This window comes from Dendrobates tinctorius, unplaced genomic scaffold (assembly GCF_039654945.1).
Source record: "Dendrobates tinctorius isolate UK_male_01 unplaced genomic scaffold, ASM3965494v1 ptg000019l, whole genome shotgun sequence".
In the NCBI taxonomy this organism is placed as follows: Eukaryota; Metazoa; Chordata; class Amphibia; order Anura; family Dendrobatidae; genus Dendrobates; species Dendrobates tinctorius.
The window spans coordinates 71,762,526-71,781,371 of NW_027361687.1; the positions used below are offsets into that span (position 1 = coordinate 71,762,526).

General features: G+C 44.8%; 1 protein-coding gene across 1 annotated transcript; it reads right to left on the reverse strand.

Moving 5' to 3' along the window:
- Positions 1-11,520: 11,520 nt before the first annotated feature.
- Positions 11,521-18,087, reverse strand: MCL1 (MCL1 apoptosis regulator, BCL2 family member). Its single transcript, XM_073567229.1, has 3 exons — positions 17,586-18,087; positions 13,928-14,175; positions 11,521-12,498 (listed from the first exon to the last, which is right to left on the reverse strand). The coding sequence occupies exons 1-3, from the start codon at positions 18,004-18,006 to the stop codon at positions 12,382-12,384; spliced, it is 786 nt and encodes a 261-aa protein (XP_073423330.1). The 5' UTR covers positions 18,007-18,087; the 3' UTR covers positions 11,521-12,381.
- Between the last annotated feature and the right edge of the window lie 759 nt (positions 18,088-18,846).

Here is an 18,846-nt window from a genome sequence, read left to right on the forward strand (position 1 = left end):
ATTGTCCTCTTCGGTATTGATTACCCTGCAGAGTTTAGTGTCATCTGCAAATATTGAAATTCTACTCTCTATGCCCCCTACAAGGTCATTAATAAATATGTTAAAAAGAAGCGGGCCCAATACTGACCCCTGTGGTACCCCACTGCTAACCGTGACCCAGTCTGAGGTTTGTGCGTCTGCTCTGCAGGAATCCAGAGCCTCACATTCTGCGGTCTCCTGCTGTCTTTCTACTGCAGAGGAGATTGCTTTGCAGCAGACCGCTCCAGAGACTAAGTCCCTCTGTGCTTCTACTGGGCATGCTCACGAGACAATCTCCCATTGGAGATCTGGAGTCATGTGCCCAGGTCCTGTTCCAGATCTCATTGGTCCATCTCGGAGATCTGGAAGGTCCCGCACAGCTATAAAAAGCGCGCATGGCCGTTCCGCCATGCACTAGTATAGACTATACTTGCTATGTGTGAATGTTGGCGGATACATGATTCTGGTGACTGACTCATTTGAAACCCCTTCCCTCTGATAATACGCATGTGGATAGGGAATTAGTTTTGCAGTCAGCGCCAGTCAGTGGCAAGCCTTAAGCCTCGCGCTTGCTTTCTGCTTTGTCATCGAGCAGCAGTGTCCTACGCCGTGCTGCAGTTGCAGCCCTCCTTGGCATCCGCAGAAGCAACGCCGCACACACGGTAGGTCTAGAGGGACGTAGCTCCTCTGTTTTGGGTCCTGCTCCTGTGACCAGATACCGTGTGTGCATCTACCTGAGGCCTCTGTCACTAACAGGTTCAGCGTTTTGTATGTTTTTTGTTGCGGCACCTCTGTGTGTGAACAGAGGCCGCTCTGCGCACTCTGGGTGAAGTTTATCCCGTGTGCATCATACCGCCATATTGCTTGTCTGCCACCACTTAGCAGCAGTTATACCACCTACTGCACGGTGGACCCCGAGCGGCGAACGCGCTTTATTATTATTTTATTTTGTGCGTTCCGCCGTTCCTAACATCTCCATTGTTCTCATTTTATGTATCAACCTTTTGTGTGGCACCGTATCAAAAGTTATATTCTGTTGTTTAAGTGTTCCCTTTATTTTTTGAACAATGTAGTTATAAAGCTCTACCCTCTCAAAAACTAGATTATTTGGTCATTAAGTTCTGATCAAGATGTGTCCATCCATGTCTAGGTGCCATTATTTTTCAAGTCTACCTTAGAGCAATGTACACACGTGGTCAAAATTGTTGGTACCCCTCGTTTAATGACAGAAAAAACCACAATGATCACATAAATAACTTGAATCTAATAAAAATAATAATAAATAAAAAATCTATGAAAATGAACAAATGAAAGTCAGACATTTCTCTCTAGAATCCCTTGATAGTCTTGAGATTTCATTGTACCAGGCACAGATTCTAGACACCCTGTGCCAGATGCAGAAAAGCAGCCCCAGGACATAAGAGCCTCCTACATGTTTCACTATAGGGACAGTGTTCTTTTCTTGATATGCTTCATTTTTCCGTCTGTGAACATAGAGCTGATGTGCCTTGCCAAAAAGTTCAATTTTTTGTCTCATCTGTCCATAGGACATTCTCCTAGAATTTTGTGGCTTGTCAACATGTATTTTGGCAAATTCCAGTCTGGCTTTTTTATGATTTTTTTTTCAACAATGGTGCCCTCCTTGGTCGTCTCCCATGAAGTCCACTTTGGCTCATACAACGACAGATGGTGCGATCTGACACTGATGTTCCTTGAGCTTGAAGTTCGCCTTTAATCTGTTTAGAAGTTTTTCTGGGCTCTTTTGTTACCATTCGTATGGTCCGTCTCTTTAATTTTTCATCAATTTTCTTCCTGCGGCCACATCCAGGGAGGTTGGCTACAGTCCCATGGAGCTTAAATTTCTGAATATGTGCAACTGTAGTCACAGGAACAGTAATCTGCTTGGAGATGGTCTTATATCTTTTACTTTTAACATGTTTGTCTATATTTTTCTTTCTAATCTCCTGAGACAACTCTTTCCTTCGCTTCCTCTGGGTCCATGTTGAGTGTGATACACACGATGTCACCAAACAGCACAGTGAGTATCTGTAGCCCCCTATACAGGCCACTCACTGATTCCAAGATTGTAGACACCTGTGATACTAAGTAGTGGACACGCCTTGATTTAACATGTCCCTTTTATCACATTATTTTCAGGGGTACCATCATTTCATGATTTTTTTTAATTAAATTCTATGGAAGAATGGTTGAAAAGCAATGTCTGACTTTCACTTGCTCATTTTCAAAGAGTTTTTATTTGTCATCAGATTTGTCAGATTCAAGTTATTTCTGTGATCATTGTGGGTTTTTCTGTCATTAAACGAGGGGTATCAACAATTTTGACCATGTGTGAATGTTGTCCTGGTATGGATTTGAGGATCCTGTCATGTGAAAAACCCTGCAGAGGCTCATGCTATCGACTGGAAACCAGAAGTCGGTCTACTTCCCTTTTTACTCCCTTCTGGATTTTAGATACAGAGTGTACAATTGAGAAAGCTCTCCGAAGTTCAGGTCCAAAATACTCTAGATAGAAGTTAAAGTTGACAGTACATCATTTTGAGCCCAGCTATTAAAGAACTACCCGTATTTCTCTTAATCTTATATAGGACCTGTCACTTCCTGAAAAGTTTGAGTTAAATACATTTTTTAAAATCCTTGCGCTCCCATGATTCTGATACTTCATTCCGTTTTGATCTGCGTTGCTTCATTGCAGAAATATTCACATTTGTTTCTTCTGGAGCTCAGTATGTGAAGTCTCTTCTTTCAGATCAACTGGGCATTTCTTCAGTGACTTCTCTGGAGGAGTGTGCCTTTTTTCCTCCTCCCTCTCAGATGCTACCAATCACAGCTCCAGGAAAGAAAGGAGGGGTTTGTGGATGGCTTACATGCTTGCTGATCAATGATGAGACGTATATCCCAGATTGTCAAACAAAATACTGGTTTATTACCCCGAAGTAGTGGTATAATCGGTCCTTACACCCCGGAGTAGTGGTATAATAGATCCTTGCACTCCGGTACAGCACACTGCCGACCACACTCCCTGCTCCCAGTCCCGCCTGGCTGATAAGACCCTATGTTGCGCTGATCTCTCCTACAGCTCTGTGATTACCAATCACAGTTCCGCAGCATCTGAAGCCAAAATACTGTTAAGGGCCCGTCACACTAAGCGAGATCGCTAGCGATATTGCTAAAGCATCACCGATTTTGAGACGCAGCAGCGATATTGCTAGTGATATCGCTATGTGTGATACTTACCTCCGATCGGCTCCCCCACTGGTTATCGCTGATCGCGCGTGAACGTCCTGGGCCGTTTCTCGTTGGCCGCTTCCTGCTGGTGCCGACGAGCGACGCAGGCGGGAGGACGTCTTCATCGCCGCGTCTGACAGGTAAGTAACGACCGCCGACCGCTGCTATGTCGCTGGTGAGATCTGCCTGTTTGGCAGCTCACTAGCGACCATTTAGCGATGCACCAGCGATCCTGACCGGGTCGTATCGTTGTCGGGATCGCTGGTGCATCGCTAAATGTGATGGTACTTTTAGATTAGCTCATGAGCTGTGATTAGCAGCATCTGGGAGGGAGGAGTGAAAGCTTAAGCCACCCAGAGAAAACTCTAAAGAAACGCCCAGGTGGACTGCATGCAGAAATTTCACATACTGAGCTCCAAAAGCAGCAAATGTGAATATCTCCGCAGTCAGGCGATGAATAGCAAAATAGAAACGAGAGACACAATAAGGATTTTTACAAGGTATTTAACTTAATTTATTTGACCAAGTGACAAAAAAAAAGAACTCCAGAAGACTGCACCTTGGGTTGGGTTCTAATCTAAGAAAACACCACCTTCATGCAAAGGTGGACAAAGTCTATAACTCAGTGTTTTCAATCAACAGTAGAGATATGGCTTGCATACTAAAAAGTACAAGAATAGTGGCTAGTGTTGGTCTTGTCCTTTCTGCCTCAAACTTATCAAGCTTACATTTTAAAGTAGTAGACAAACCCTTTAAAATGTTCCTTGGAATTCATGCTTATCAAAGATATGTAAAGAAGTTAGTATGGAGCCTTGGACAAGCTGTTGTGTAGCAACGTTAGTCAAATGTTCAGAAAATTTGCAAGTTTCTAGGGTGCTAATCTATTCAACTGGGAGCACAAGTACACGTTGAAATTCCTGCAAAGGCTGAGTGTAAGACGGCTTCACAAAGACGGCATTCACCCATGTGAATGACTTATTGCTGTTGCCAGGTCTTTTAACTCACAAGTCACCACATGACATGCATTATGCAGTGTCCACAGGAAGGAGTTCTCGACATACCTTGCAAGGATGCCTCAGGCGGATGTCAGTCCAGACAGTGGCAGCCATTGACTTAGGCTGACAGTTCAAGGTTATGGTGGCATGCCTCTCGATGGAATATCATGGGCAAAAATCTGGATGCACTAATGTCTAACATCGACAGATTTGGCAAAATGTGTATGAGAAAAGCTGACAAACCGATGGTAGGAAGAGATGTCAATAGTGCATGTCTGATTTCGAATTACGGATCGCATTGTTCTCCTGTAGATAAGCTGCCGGTTGATGTGTTCCTTGGTGGCTTTCTCATAGAGAACATGAGTGCTCAGCCGAGTAAGCGTTCCTGTGTATGGGAGAGTCGGCTGAGATGGCAGTCAGCTGAACAATCGGACAAGGAAGTGTTCTGTCAACCGGAGCTGTGGAGTCGGTAAGACAAGCCTTCGATTCCTCAATATCCCTGACTCCAACTCCGACTCCAGAGCCCTGCTGCCAACAGCCATCGAATTTGTATGGCCAGCCTAAAATGACTGGTCTCTGTTGGGTAAATGGGACCCATACAGAATAAACAGACCCTAACATAAGTATGTATTAGAGGGACAACATAAAGGACTGACCCTCTAAGATCCACCACAAAACAGGATGCTAAAAGCCTTTCCGAAAAATTCAAACAGCAAGACATTGAAACTCCCGTTTTCTTTGTCCATGAGTCAGCTGTCTGCCTATAACACTACATAAAAGAAATCCACGGGTTGAATGTTCAGATTTATTGTTAGAATGAATGGGGGCTTAAGGAAGGGGCTACACAGTAATTTTAGCTGCAACATAAGTCGTGCGACTAAAGTGTCGCTGCTACACCACGGTGTAATATGGGTCAATGGGATTGCATTGTGATCTCTCACGTATAAAGACAAGCAAATTGCAACAACTCCAACTGGTTCCGAATTTTGGGACGTTTACCACAAGACTTTAGCGGATGCAATGCAACCCAATTGACCTGCATTACAGTACACTGTAGCCGGAGTGAACGTACGACCTGTGACATGGCCTAAGTCACTGCATAAACCCAGCCTAACTGGTCATTTGTGACTCAGCCGAAATAGGCCTCGCCCTAGAGGCAAAGTACCTTTGGCGCTAACTATTGCATCAAATCCAGGGTACAGCCCAAGTTCCCTGGTGGGACAAAGTGAACCTGGTATGACTTTATATGTGTAAAACAGTCCTTCTCTTTCAACAGATTGGCTCTTTATATTTCGGTTCTACATCACCTGGTTATTTATGACTCTCTGGTAAAATAAAACTCCAAAGTTGGCACAAATTAGAGTATACATGTAGTGAAAAAAAAAAACCCCACCACTAGCTGATGATTAGACGCCTTGCTATCTAATTGTGAGACTGGAGCCATGTGAGCACCCCTGACACTCCTCTGGGAAAAACAAGAGAAATTCACTGTGAGAATTAAATTGAGAGCAAAATGTCATGAGAACAAAGTCCTTAGACACAGCCAAACTAAATTAATTACAAGGCATTAAATATCGTGACGCTTCATTATTTAAGCGAATGAAATCCTACACTCGTGGGACAGGGAGATTCTTGTATCATAAAAGAATATGTGAAAAGGAAACTGAATGTAGAGCAGAAACAAGTACCAGAATTGGAGGCGAAAGGATCCAGAACACATGTAAAGATGTAGACAAGTATCGGAGGGTTGAGGTACTCAGCTTATTTACACCTAGATGTTTGCGCTCAGAACTGAACCCTTTGGTTTACCACCTAGAGAGGGTGTCCTCTCCTACTTACTGTTGTGGGTGATTGATTGCGACTTTTTCCAGTTACATTGCGGGAGGCCAAGAGCTGAGGGCAGAAAAGTCACCACCGCTCTGCTGATCCCATAACTACAGCTAGTCCAGACCTCCTCTGGTATTAACAGCAGCACACACACTGTGCCCCCAGCGGGAGCTTCATGGTTGAGTAGCTGCTTGGAGCCCTGCATCACCAAGCTCAATGCCGAGCGTCAGAAGGAGTGGTGTAAAACCACCACTGGACTCTAAAGGAGACGTGTTCTGTGCAGGGATGGATTACACTTCTCTGATGGTGGAGTCAGGGTTTAGTAACTCCAGAGAAAGTCACCCCCTGACTACATTGTGCCTCTGTACAGATGGTAGAGGGTAATGTAATAGGGTTGTTGTCAGGGCTCGGCCTCAACTCCAGTGAAGGGAATCTTAATATTTTAGCATACAAGACATTTTGGACAACTTTGTGTAAACAGTTTGGGGGAAGGCCCTTTTCTTGCACCTCACTGTACAAGGTGCATATAAACATGCTTGGGGGAGCCTCAACCTTAACCTCATTCAACCCCTTAACCCAACCAACCTCCAAAAGGGCAACAATTCCCATGGACACCTGCAAAATATTGTAGAAATCTTTCCCAGAAAAGCAAGAGCTGTTATATCTACAGAGGAGCAACTCCATATTAATGCTTATGGATGGGAGGTCAGAAAATCTGAAAAGCTCCAGGAGGGGGCACATACTTTTTTCCATATAGCGTACTTTTAGTGTATTTACCCCCATTTTACTTTTAAGATATATAGGCTGTGCTATATATGACAGGAATGGTGATTTGTGTTCACAGTTAAGAAACACCATAACATGACAGAAGCAAGGAGTGGCACATAGCTGCACCTCATTCCAGCGATTATGCACTGTTAAAGCCAGGAAACCAGGTAACCCACGTACTGGGGGTATTTTGGTACCAAGAATATAATTAGGGAAGGTATAAAAGATAATGAGCAAGCAGTGTGCAGTCAAGTAGAAGTTAAAGCTGGTCGAACATGGTGCCATTTTTATTATGGACCTCCAGGATATGGAATTATTATTTTTTTTTTTGGGGGGAGGGAAATGTGCCATCATTTCTATCTACACTGCTCAAAAAAATGTAGGGAACACTTAAACAACAGAATATAACTCCGAGTAAATCAAACTTCTATGAAATCAAACTGTTCATTTAGGAAGCAACACTGATTTACAATCAATTTCACATGCTGTTGTGCAAATGGAATAGACAACAGATGGAAATTATTGGCAATTAACAAGACACCCTCAGTAAAGGAGTGGTTCTGCAGGTGGGGACCACAGACCACATCTCAGTACCAATGCTTTCTGGCTGATGTTTTGGACACTTTTGAATGTTGGTTTCACACTCTTGGTAGCATGAGACGGACTCTACAACCCACACAAGTGGCTCAGGTAGTGCATCCAGGATGACAGGCCAGTACACCAGAAAATGTGGAGGGGGCAGTAGGAGGGCAACAACCCAGCAGCAGGACCACTACCTCAGCCTTTGTGCGAGGAGCACTGCCAGAGCCCTGCAAAATTACCTCCAGCAGACCACAAATGTGCATGTGTCTGCACAAATGGTTAGAAACCAACTCCATGAGGATGGTCTGAGTGCCCGATGTCCAGAAATGGGGTAGTGCTCACAGCCCAACACCGTGCAGGACGCTTGGCACTTGCCACAGAACACCAGGATTGGCAAATTCGCCACTGGCGCCCTGTGCTCTTCACAGGTGAAAGCAGGTTCACACTGAGCACATGTGACAAATGTGAGAGTCTGGAAACGCCGTGTAGAGCGATCTGCTGCCTGCAACATCCTTCAGCATGACTGGTTTGGCAGTGGGTAAGTAATGGTGTGGGGTGGCATTTCTTTGGAGGGCCGCACAGTGTTGGGCTGTGAGCACAACCCTCTTCTGTGGACGTCGGGCACTCAGACCATCCTCATGGAGTCGGTTTCTAACCGTTTGTGCAGACACATGCACATCTGTGGCCTGCTTGAGGTCATTTTGCAGGGCTCTGGCAGTGCTCCTCCTGTTCCTCCTTGCACAAAGGCTGAGGTAGCGGTCCTGCTGCTGGGTTGTTGCCCTCCCACGGTCCCCTCCACATCTCCTGGTGTACTGGCCTGTTTCCTGCTGGCACCTCCAGTCTCTGGACATTAGGCTGACAGACAAACCTTCTTGCCACAGCTTCCATTGATGTGCCATCTTGGATGAGCTGCACTACCTGAGCCACTTGTGTGCGTTGCAGAGTCTGTCTCATGCTACCACACATGTGAAAGCACAACCAACATTCAAAAGTGACCAAAACATCAGCCAGAAAGCATTGGTACCGAGATGTGGTCTATAGTCCTCACCTGCAGAACCCCTCCTTTATTGAGGGTGTCTTGATAATTGCCAATAATTTCCATCTGTTGTCTATTCCATTTTCACAGCATGTGAAATGGATTGTCAATCAGTGTTGTTTCCTAGGTGGACAGTTTGATTTCATAGAAGTTTGATTTACATGGAGTGATATTCTGTTGTTTAAGTGTTCCCTTTATTTTTTTTGAGCAGTGTAATTTGACATCACAAGGGTTAATCTAACAGAATCCAAGAATTTTCATCTCACAACAGAAAATACTGGCAAAAGATGTCAGCCAATCTCAATAATATCTAATACCATAATTAAGATCATCCATAGGGTAGTGTGCCTTCTGAGTGCCCTACTAAGGTGATTATCTGGGGCTTGTACTTCAGTCCAACACTTAAGGTGTGTGCACGTTGCGGTTTTTGCTGCGGTTCCGCAGCGGATTTGGTCCTGCGGATCCGCAGCAGTTTCCATGCGGTTTACAGTACCATATAAACCTATGGAAAACTAAAACCGCTGGGCACATGCTGCAGAAAATTCCACGCAGATTTGCTGCGGTTTATTTTCCGCAGCATGCAACTTTTTTTTGCAGAACCGCTGCTGCAGATTTCCTTCAGGGACAAAATTTTCTCTCTCCTCTTCCACAAATCGGCACAGCCCAAACCGCACAAGAATCTGCATCAACTCCGCTGGACGAAAGATAGGAAAACTGCATGCGTTTTATCCTGCGGTTTCTGCCAAGCAATGCGGATTTTTATGCAGAAAAAAATCCACAACGTGTCCACACACCCTTACAAAAGCAGCTGCACAGAACAAAGCATAATTCCGATATATTGATTGGGCAGTGTCACCTCCCACCAGTCTCCTATTTGCACTGATGAGCAAACACCTGCATACAAATGGGAGAATTTGCTCCAGCTAAGTCAGGTGGCAAGGAAACTTTAAGGGTCAGATGTTTTTCAAAACCTGGTAATCGCACTAAACTGACAAGGCAGACTGCATAGATTGGTGGCATGACCATGCTTCTTGTGACAGCACAGGACAACCACAGCTTTTGTCACAAAACACCAATAAGATGTAGAAACTTTAATGATGCATGTAAAATCACTTCCTTTTGCAAACTCTGGTTAGTGTTTCCTGTTATCAACCACATTAACAGGAGAGGTTAACTAATAGCAATGTCTAATATTGTGTAGATCCCTACTGTGCTGCAGAAGAGAACGGATGCTCTAGAGCACTGACTTGCCCTGTGGTGCTTGGGCATCAACATGTTAAGGGATCTGATGAATTCTAGAAGTCTGAGAAGGAGCCTTGAAACATAAGGTCTAGTTTTTCAAGTATATCCCAAAGATCAACAGGATTGAGAACTGGCAAGTTTGGTCATCGAGTCACACTTTAATGTGTTCCTCAAAGCATTCCTGAAAGCAGGGACATTACCTTGGCAAGAGATCACAACCATTAAGGAATACCGCTATCATGGAGAGGGTGGTGGAAACCCTTGAAGATGTTATAGCTGTATAGAGGGGAGGTGGGTGAGGGTGGAAGAGCCAGCTTCATAATATATATGCATAAGAGCGCCAATACATCTATCTTTAGTATATGAACCTGAATACTCCTGGTTTGTAGACAGGATTTGAATCCATCATACAGAAAGGAAACCAGTCACTAATAGTCATGTGATCATGGTTGGCTCTTGCCTTCCTCTAACCTTTCTGGCCTGATGAAATCCAGCTCGCGTCATAATAAGTCATCAATGTGAAAGATGAGACCTATTTTAGAATTAATATCCTATCCTAATCAATGAGTCCAAGCATTGGGAATCCCAACAAATCCTAGGAAAAGAGCTTGGCAGAGGCCTTCAATCAAGTGCTATACATGGCCATCTCCAGCAATCCCAAAGAATGAGAGCCGCAGAGATCTGTATCCCAACAGGATGCTGCCGAGCCCTGATCTCTAGATTTGTAAGGGTCTCAGAGGAAGTTATCAGTTAGCCAGAAATTTGAGTATGGTGTAATTTTTTTCTTTCAAGAAAGTTTTGGAGACAATTAATATGGCATAGAAGTATGGTGTTAAATTTAGTTGATTTTCCAGAGACTCCCCTTCTCCAGCCAAGACTCTGAACAGACCTTTACAGCCCTTATGTTTACTGTTGTGTGACATGAGGTATGGCAGCAGATGGATCAGCATGACATACAGGCTCCACATCCAAGGCTAGAACAGAGTTCACAAACTATGAGGCAGGAAATAGGCGTCCACGTAACATGAGAAGCAGCCAGCTGCGACAGCAGCTTTGATGTGGAGTCAAACCAGATAGGAAAGCAAATAGTCTTCAAAAAAGATCCGATAGAGCCGCACAAGATGCCAACTGAACTTTAGATCTAGAGAAAAAAAAAAAAAAAAAAGGGGGTGGAGGACAGGCGTATCAAAGCGCACCTGTTGCCTCAGCAGCAGTCTCTACCATTTTGCCCACCACACCGGAAGGAATCCTATCCATTCCCCAACACATGGTTATAGTGCAAAGAAAAAACCCAGCTATATCATCCCACCACTGCTTCTATTATCACGTATGAATAAGATTGGGAATATATACGAGATGACACAATTTGTATCCCTGCAAACCAGCAGCTAGTTTTAGTGATTTGTGACATCTAGATTGTTTCCTCCACATTTTAGATGGTCAGTAGAATACATCACTCAGTGCCCACTCCTCTCATACAAGAGTCAACAAGTTTATTTTTAATCTTCATGTACTGAACTTTGTTTTCACCCCAACATATTTACAATGTAAACTCTTCTGTTTTGTAGACAAGTCTCTCCCGCAGCCCAGCCATTTATCAGGTGTAAGCTTGTGAAAACACACAGAGCACAGACTGTACCACCCAAGTCTGCAACATCGGCACAGTACAGGTGGACTGAGGTCCTACCTACTCACTACCTGCAGATTATTTCCATACTCTGCCTACTAGAAGTCACCACACCCTCATGTAGAAATAAATATGTCCATACACACTGCACTTCAATAAAGAAAAACAAATAGTCTAAATACTGAAAATAGTCGCTTTTATTCCTTTGTGTAAACAGGCGGTAGCACCGTGCGCGGTGTTAAAAATGGCAGAACATTCTACAATGTCACAACAGGTGCATTCCGTGTGACCAAACACAAGGGTTAATGTAACCCAAAAAGGAAAAAATATATTTTTTTTTTGTAAAGATGAGAACATTTTTGTATGTTTTGAGATTTATAGGGTTGGATGAAAGTCATTTAAGGGGTTTCTTTTATTTTGACAGCCTGAAGGAGGAAGATTTCCAATTATTGCAGGAAGTTTTTAGAAAGCAATAGGGAAGTCAGAAGAACTCAGTGCTTACCTCCAACACCCAAGGGCTCTTCCCTTCCCAAATATTGGCCATTAAATGGCCAGTTAAGATTTGTGTGTTTCTTTTATTATTTTGTACAAGAGTTAAAGTTATTGTACAGTGTTTTACATTTGTACACCATTAACAAAATATATATATACATTTACAGGTTTATCCTTGGGGTGAAGGGGTAGAACATGAAAGAAATATCAACTGGGTTTTGAAACCATTATTGGTGCCAGTTTGGTACTTTTTACAGTGGAACATCATAAGTGTACTTTTAACACAATTTTCACACTTTGTGAAAATATATTAATTTATTCATAGGAAAATAAAGATTTAAACAATTTACATATTGTTATAAAAAAAAAAAAAATACACCTCATCTACTGCATAGCAGGGCAAGCCCAAGCTTCCTGGCCCTCTGTGGCTGATCTTGAACTTTGCGGAGAGGCCCGATTTCCATCCTAACTACAAAGCTGAGTCAGGGAAAAAGATGGTAATTGTGTAAAATCACCTGGAGGAGTTCTTAAAATATAAAAAAAAAATTTCACCGGATCATGTAAGCTAAACTTGCTCCAAGACCAGCTACACCAGCGAAGGCCATCAATACTGTTCTTAGGCCACCTTCATAGTCCTCAACATGGAAGAACTCAACACAACCATCCTGGAAAAATAAGAGGAAAGTTTATTAAAAACTCATAAAGACCACAAGGGCCATTAAAAAACTATAGGCAAGTAAGCATCCATAACCTTTTGGTTGGCTTCAAGAAGCAATGGTATACTCATCCTATACTTAGGGCTGATGAGAATCTATTCACGAGACCTTATCCATTGGCCACAGTCATTTGTGGCTTTTTTGATTACCTGGCTGGTGCAGCGTCACAACTAATCTGAAGAGGCACATATGTCAGGCAGTGAAGAAGCGGTTGGATCGCTGCTGAAGGACGCCCCCATGGAAGAAGCGACATCAGCGAAACGCACATCGGCGTCCTTATCCCCATGGCACCATTCACAGGTATAAGTCACACTGCATTACGACAGCCTCCTGGCTAACCTATTAATAGTGACCCCTATCCACATATCCTATAGCACTTTGTATTGCACTATTGTGTTCATTTAGTAGGGAAATCACCTGGGTATATAGGTGAATTTCAGTACAACATGTATACATCTTTTCTCAGCACTAATGCACTTTTGTACGACTTCATGAAACACGGCACTTTATATTTTGGCACAATGCACTTTGCAAGATATATTGTAATCCAGCATTAGCCTTACACGATTCCTAGCCCACCACTGTCATATCCACATGGATTTATTGCTGTTAAATTAGTGGTCATGGGTCTGATCTGTCGTTAATGCAGTGTTTTTTGTTGCTGTGTATACCTGCTCACTTGATTCTATTTTTATCGTGCATTGAGCACACTCTGCCTTGTTCAGTATTATTCCTTGCATATGATTTATTTCATTTTTAAATTGTGATTAATAAAACTTCTAAATTTTATTTTGCCTGGTACTTCCTTTTTCTTGGGTCTATATAATTTCGTTTAGAAGTTGACAATTTATTTTGGTCTTTTTGGGTTTCTAAGAGGCACAGATGTCAGGCAGTTAAGAAGTGTTTGGATCGTAGCTGATAGACCGGGTCCTGTTAATTGATTCACACCAGCTCTACTCGCTACCCAAGGTAATATCCAGCATTAGAGAGGCGAGCTGATGCAACTTACATCTCCTGTTTGAAGACGCTTTTCCCCTTAAGTATATCATATCTAAGTCTATTTGCGATCAATGAAAGCCCCACCCCTTAGACTGAGTTAAGAGTCATAAAGCAGTGGCTTAACACTGGAGGGAAATAAAGTAGCCCAGGTTGGGTTACACAATCTCAATAGGGAAGACTCTACAATCCCAGACCAGGGCATCTCCAAAGAAAAAGCCATGGACACTTGACAAATTATGAGACACTGATGGGTCACTTGCAGAAAACTTTTTTTGGGTTTTGGGAACCTTTAAGAACCCACGTTCTTCTGCTCTGTCTTCTCTAACTCCAATGGCCCCACATACAGAGGAGAGAGTTATGCAGACCACACAGCACTCACCCAGCCATTGTGCTCCATTATCCATGCTCTTTTTTGGGTCATCAGATACTCTGTGAAGTTGTCTGCCAATGTGCCGATGCAGTTTTCAAGGTGAACACTTTTTAGATGTTTAGAAACGAAGGCCCCAAAGCTTATCAGGGTGATGATACGGCCCCAGTTCGTTATCCCGTCGCTGAAGACCATGGATGGGACTTGGGAAAGCTTCTCGATGTCGTCAGGATGCTGTATAGACAGATGATGCAACATGCCTGGAGGGGAAAGAGATGCCAGGTGAGAACTAGTGATGCACCATTTTGCAGGTTTCAGTGTAGAATAAAGATTTGTGCTACACAGACCCACAGATGAAACACTGGGACACAGGAGCCAAAGCCATCACTAGAAGACACTCCAACATTAGAGGTCCCCAAGCAGAGACTAGATGCTATAAACTGGGACCATTACAGACCCTCATGAGAAGAGACCACTTCAAGGCCCTTTCATCACAGCAGTGCCACAAAGATCAGCCCTCAGTATCACAAGAGAACATGAATACCTCACTAAGGAGGACAAAGTGTAACCAGCTAGTCCCACACACAATTTGCCAGCAAGGTACAACCTTAGGGTTCAGCTCTGGGCCTTAGTTTTCACTGTCTGTGCACAAGTACAGAAATGTAAGAGAGCTGTAGGAGTGAGGGTAACACTCCAAAAAGAGCCAGGGTTTATTTCTGCAAGCAATGCAATGTCTTTATCTAATATATAAAGCTCAAGTGTGTGTATGTATGTTTGTGTGTATGTCCGGAATTGGCATCTGGACCGTCGCAGCTACAGCAACAAAATTTGGCACAGTCACACAAGTCTGGACCCTGAGAGCGTCCTAGGCTATGTTGTGAGGCGAAATTTTAACCCAGCGCGTTCCAATTCACCAAACAATTTTGCCTCCATCTACATAATGGGGAAAAAAGTGTGTGCATCAAGCCCGCCCCTCATTATGATGTCACAATGGTTGCCATGGCGATGCTGATGTCATCATAGGTTGCAATGGTGACTTATGTCATAAAGGTTGCCATGGTGATGTCATAATGGGTATATGGGCACGGGACTATGGGATGAAGGATATGTATGACGGGTATATGGGCACGGGACTATGGGATGGAGGATATGCATGATGGGTATATGGGCATGGGACTATGGGATGGAGGATATGTATGATGGGTATATGGGCACGGGACTGAGATGAAGGATATGTGATGGGTATATGGGCACTCGACTATGGGATGGCGAATATGTATGATGGGTATATGGGCATGGGACTAAGGGATGGAGGATGTGTGATGGGTATATGGGCACTGGACTATGGGATGGAGGATATGTATGATGGGTATATCGGCATGGGACTAAGGGATGGAGGATATGTATGATGGGTATATGGGCACTGGACTATGGGATGGCAGATATGTATGATGGGTATATGGGCACTGGACTATGGGATGGCAGATGTGTGATGGGTATATGGGCATGGGACGGAGGATGTGTGATGGGTATATGTGCACGGGACTATGGGATGGAGGATATGTATGATGGATATATGGGCATGGGATGGAAGATATGTATGACGGGTATATGGGCACGGGTCTATGGGATGGAGGTTATGTATGATGGGTATATGGGCACGGGACTATGGGATGGAGGATAATTATAATTTGCTATAACTAACCACAGTTAGTTACTATGCCCGGGCAGCGCCAGGCTCTTCAGCTAGTCTAGCATAAAAGTATTTCAGGACCAGCACCTTTACATAGAATTAACGACTAACATTTTCCTTCTTTTTCCATGTTGTGAGGGGACTGCCATATTAATGGCCACCATCATTAGATCTTTTAGAAATGATGAAAGTGCAGTACCTTAGCAGATCCCAAGCACCAATGTGACTCTTTAAAATTATTAAATGGGTTGCACAATAGTGGGAAAAATGTTTATTTTTTGTGTGTGGTGGGGACTTGATCTATATATAAAGATATTAATACAAAATAGGAATAAAAATAAAATAAAGATCAAGTAAAAAATAAATAAAAGTGAACGGCATTCCCCTTTATAAGCTGCATCCAGAATTGCAGCTTACCCTTAGCCAAGTGAAGCGGGCAGTGTTACAATACCAGACGCAGCCTGTGAACAAGGGTGGCAGTGGTTTTTTTTAAGTAGGAAGGTCTGAGAAGTTGTTAGAACACAAGTCTCTCCGCACAGTCATTGTGAACAGTGGGTTATGGATCTTCTTGGGTACAGGAGCCATCTGGGGCGCTGACCAGACCACGACGGATGCAGAGGACTTGCGCTTTGCTGTTACAGCCGGCGTTCCAGTCAGATCTGGAAAAATACCAGAAATCAGTAGGAATGTGGAGCGGTGGGAGGGGGATGGGACAATACATTATTCAGAGTCGCTCATACATTATACAACGGCTCACAGGATGCAGCTTGCAGAGCGGGAGGTTACTACCGGGCAGGGCTGGGCCTATGGGGCAAACGGCTGCCTGGTCCCCAGGGCGGAAGACGGGGCCAAAGGGCGAAACGTCACAGCGTCCTACAACACTGGAAAATTCCAGTCACACAGGAACTTCGGCCTTATCGGCCCACATTCCAGCTGTGACACCCTGGGCCGACAGGCTAGATCACAAGACTGATGTTAATAACTAAAGTTTCCAAAATCCAAATACTGCAAATCGCTGACAACCAATAAAGCTACCGGCATTCAAAATATGAAGCCAACGTACAAGACAGATGTGAATAAAGCTACACCACTCAAAACACTCAGGTATTGGTTTAACCCTTTATTTACAGAATGCAGTTACAACCAAGACAGAGGCGGAGCCGTCCTACGTGCAGAGCACCACGTATACATCGCTGTGCACACTGAGCAGCCATTACTGCAAGGCAGCCCCACTGAGAAATATATGCACACCACCATATTAGACAATTGGACTAGTCCACCAGCTAGAAGGCATAATTACAGGAGCATACTAAATGCAGCTAGAACAGGGGGTTAATACAGTTCAGAGCCAGTCACACCTTCTCCACTCCTATTTGGAGTATTTACACTGTGACCAATCATTAGAATTAGACTTACAGCCATAAAGCATAGAGTTGGGAGTACAAAGCAAATACAGAGAAAAAAAAAAAAAAACTACCATTTACAGTGCCCACCCCCATTTTACACATTTGGATTAGCCCTCCAGCCATGCAGTATAATTGAAGGAGCATACCAAATACACCAGTTTACATACAATGTAAGCCACTCAACCCTGTAAACACCCATTTTAAAAAAAGTGGATTAGACCTCCAAAAGCATAAAACTGAAGGCGCATACCAAATGCAGCAGAAAAGGAGCGTGTACAATGCAAGCCATGCAAAACTATTCCTCCATTTTCAAGATTGGATTCGACCTTCAGCCATGATTAATTGTAAGAGCATACCAAATTCACCATAAAAGGGGGAGTGTTACACAATTAAAGACTGCACACTTGGCACTCTCCTTTTTAAGGTACTGTAGTAAACCGCAAGCCATAGAGTACAGTTGTACGGAGCATACCAAATGCAAAACCAGAGGGGTAGTAACCACTTCGCGCACAAAGCCATATGCAAAGCAGAGTATAAAATGTCGTTGTAGAACATGGCGGACGGGTCTCACCCTGAAAGACCAGCCGGTGCTTCTCGGTGATTTCCGCCCCCAGTCTCCTCAAGGTGCGCAGCGCTTTGGGGCTGCCGCCGTCCATCTTCATGCCCCCCGCACTCTCCCGGTAGTAGCTGTGCAGCAGAGCGCGAGTGTCCATGTACAAGGGGTCGCGGGGGCTCTCGGAGGTCGGGGTGAGCGGGGGAGACGTGGAGCCCCGGGAGTCAGACTGGAGGTCCAGGTCTTCGTCCTCGTCCAGCTCGGACTGTGAGGACGGTAAGGAGCCGTCCGTGTTGTAGCCGCCATGCTGCTCCCAGCTGCCCTTCTCCAGCTCCGGGAGCACGGCGCCGTCCTTCCCCAGCAGACTCCCCCCGCCGGCGGTGTACAGGTACGGCATGATACCGGCGGCCGGTTTCCGAATCATAGCGTGGTTAATCATCTTGTGACAATGGAGTCTGGACGATTACGACGCTCCGCTAACCTTCCTCTACCGACGCTTGCCCGGAATGAGAGCTCGCCAAGGCCAGGAGGCCGGGAAAGACTGGAAACCCCGCCTACTGGGCGGTGACGTCACTGACAGCCACGCCTTCATCATGGCCATATATGGAGGGACACTTCCGTCCGGCGTGCTGGGAAAGTGGTCGGAAATCCGGGGATTACACTGCATGCGCGACGTCACAGCTCTCCAATCACTTGTGATGTCAGCACTTACAGGACATGTGACGCCACAGTGAGAGTTCAGCGCTGACCATTACTATTGATCACCTGTCTGAGCGCAGCGATCCCACATATGTGTATTATTAACGGGGCAGAAGGGGGAGTGTTAATTTATTTCTTTAGACGCCCCCTGTTGGCTTGTGTCACATGTGTCAGTGATTGACATCAATGTCACTGCTCCTCCCGCGACAGTGAGCGGCACAATATGGCTGAGGGCCCCAGCGTGTGAGGAACACGGCATACAGCAGGCACAGCGTGTGAGGAACACGGCATACAGCAGGCACAGCGTGTGAGGAACACGGCGTACAGCAGGCACAGCGTGTGAGGAACACGGCATACAGCAGGCACAGCGTGTGAGGAACACGGCATATAGCGGACCCAGCGTGTGAGGAACACGGCATACAGCAGGCACAGCGTATGAGGAACAGGGCATACAGCAGGCACAGCGTGTGAGGAACACGGCATACAGCAGGCACAGCGTGTGGTGAGGAACACGGCATACAGCAGGCACAGCGTGTGAGGAACACGGCATACAGCAGGCACAGCGTGTGAGGAACACGGC

Bases quoted from the DNA above. Each gene is read 5' to 3' on its own strand.
- MCL1 (XM_073567229.1), bottom strand. From the start codon at position 18,006: ATGATTAACCACGCTATGATTCGGAAACCGGCCGCCGGTATCATGCCG. The intron at 14,176-17,585 runs GTGAGACCCGTC...TTTCCCCTCCAG, and splicing joins GCACCGGCTGGTCTTTCAGG to GCATGTTGCATCATCTGTCT. The intron at 12,499-13,927 runs GTGAGTGCTGTG...TTATTTTTCCAG, and splicing joins TAATGGAGCACAATGGCTGG to GATGGTTGTGTTGAGTTCTT.